We start from the raw sequence: 2,325 nt of genomic DNA, 5'->3' as shown, positions 1-2,325 counted from the left end.
CCCCTGTCACAAAAACCAAACCAAAACAATAAAAAAGGTGGAGAATAACTAAGGAAGACCTCTGTCACCAATCTCTGGCTTACACACACGCACATGCATGCACACACATACCATACACACATATACACAAGCACGCACACATACATGCACACACATACATGTGCACAACCATACCCANGTAATCAGTATTTATATGACACACATATGCTGTAATTACAAAATATGGCCAGAGTTAAAGAAGAACAGTACTATGGTAAGAAATGGAAAGATAGCCCTAGGCTCACCTTTTTGTGGAGAAAAATTGCATTGAANTGCAATGAAAACATTACGGTGTAGTGGGATGAAATTGGAGAAAGAACTGGGGACACGCTATGTTGCATTTTATTGGGCATTTAAGGGTTTCCTGGGTTTTGCTGAATGCAAAGGTAAGGTTTGTAGAAGGTTTAGGGGAGAGGGAGACACTATCAGACTAAGTTTTCACAACTAAAATAGGGTAGGAGGAGTTGGGTGTCAGTCAGCAAGCCACCACTGTAGGAGCCTGATGGCTGAGCTGGAGTAAAGATGCCAGAAATGACGAAACATCAGCAGATGGGAGTGCTGCAGGTTGGAAGAATTAGCAGGGCTTAAGGATGGGAGATGGGGGGATGGAGGGAAAGAAACAGGTCGCTATAGGCAACCTTGGGCTTCTGCTTTTTCTGTGGTACTTGTGGCATACAACTGAGTGATTCCTTTTAATACTTGTTGAGGGTGGGGTTCATTTCTTCTTTGTAGCTGCTAGAGAGGATGCTTCATCACCTCATGTACAGCCAGAGGGGGTGATCTGTTATACTGAATTCTCTGTTTAATATGGGAGGTAAAGAGAAAGAGGAAGAGGGAGATGTTNTTTTGTGACTCAGGAGTTCTGCCAGACATTATTAAAAACAATAAGGGAAGCACCATTTTCATCTTACATGAAACCCTGAACCTCAGGGTAACAGCGATATCAATCTTATCTAGGTTTAACAGCGATTTTGAAGACATAGAAGAAATTGGCTTAGGTGGATTTGGTCAAGTTTTCAAAGCGAAACACAGAATTGATGGAAAGACGTACGCTATTAAGCGCGTTAAATATAACACGGAGTGAGTACCTGTCTTGCTCTTTTGAACACAGTGTGTTGAACTCCCAACCCTCGCCTTTATGTGCCTATCCTTCATTGCTTGCTAATTTCTTTCTTGTCCTCCTTAATTTTCTTTTTCCTGACTACAAGAGTTTGGCTTATCCTGAAATGACCTTACCTTACTTACATTGGGTATTTATTTCAGTTTAAAAATATGACTGTATCATTTTGAGACAGTGCTGAAACCTGAAGCTGTTGACTTAACTTGGTCTAAGGAGGTTTCCTCAATTTTCTCCATTTTGAGGCTCCCTCCTCTCTGATGTCTCCAACTTGTATCACGTTGACCTAAAAAGAGCCACAGGCTAATTTCAGGAAAAACGCANGGTGTCTTAGCTCTTGGGCCCTGTTGCTGTAAAGCTTTCATTGTACAGTCTTGGCTTCTCTGCATAAACTAAGCCCCTCGATTTATGTTTGTCACAGAGTGAAACTTCTAAGTTAGGCTCTGCTTGCTGCTTGGGTTGTCTACCCTTGCTGCCCAAATAGGACTCGTTTGTGAACTTCAAAGATTTTAACACATCTTCTCAACAGAATATCAACCATGATGTAGCTATTGAAAACTGTTATAGACGGTCAAAAGAAGATGCAAACGATGTATACCTTTGGATAGCTACCATTTAAGCCATTGTCTTTTTCTTATACATGGAGAATGAGAACAGCTGTGGTTTTGGATATGGTTTTACTATTCATTCAGTTTTCTTCCCTTTTGAGTTCTGGCTCCAAGCTTAAAAAAAAAAAAAAAAAAAAACTTGGCATGGGAACCACAAGGACTACAGAGAGAGGAGCTTGAGTGCTTGCATCCCATGACGTAAGGTGTTCTGTGGCTATCAGGGGTATGTAATGTCACCTTTGTTTTCTGGGTCCTTTTAAATAGGAAGGCGGAGCACGAAGTACAAGCGCTGGCAGAACTCAATCACGTCAACATTGTCCAATACCATAGTTGTTGGGAGGGAGTTGACTATGATCCTGAGCACAGCATGAGTGATACAAGTCGGTAAGAAGAAATTCTCAAGGCTGTGATGGATAGAAAGCACTTGGTATTTATTGTGTGGGGGCCACTAGAGGAGGCTGTTGCTCATCACAGCCTTCAAAAGACACTGTGGTCTCCTGATCTACAGACAAGAAGACAATTCATAATCTTTCAGTGTTCCTCTCAATCTTCCAAACTTTC

General features: G+C 41.6%; 1 protein-coding gene across 1 annotated transcript in view; it reads left to right on the top strand.

Moving 5' to 3' along the window:
- The window catches only part of Eif2ak2 (eukaryotic translation initiation factor 2 alpha kinase 2), a 28,244-nt gene that overhangs the window by 14,945 nt on the left and 10,974 nt on the right, over positions 1-2,325 (top strand). The window contains exons 10-11 of the mRNA XM_029470917.1: positions 978-1,119; positions 2,029-2,148. Of these exons, the coding sequence (XP_029326777.1) occupies positions 978-1,119; positions 2,029-2,148 (262 nt within the window). The remainder of the gene's footprint in view (positions 1-977; positions 1,120-2,028; positions 2,149-2,325) is intronic.

Source organism: Mus caroli, chromosome 17 (assembly GCF_900094665.2).
Source record: "Mus caroli chromosome 17, CAROLI_EIJ_v1.1, whole genome shotgun sequence".
In the NCBI taxonomy this organism is placed as follows: Eukaryota; Metazoa; Chordata; class Mammalia; order Rodentia; family Muridae; genus Mus; species Mus caroli.
Note: the sequence above shows the minus strand (reverse complement) of the source record. Positions and strands in the feature narration are given on the sequence as shown.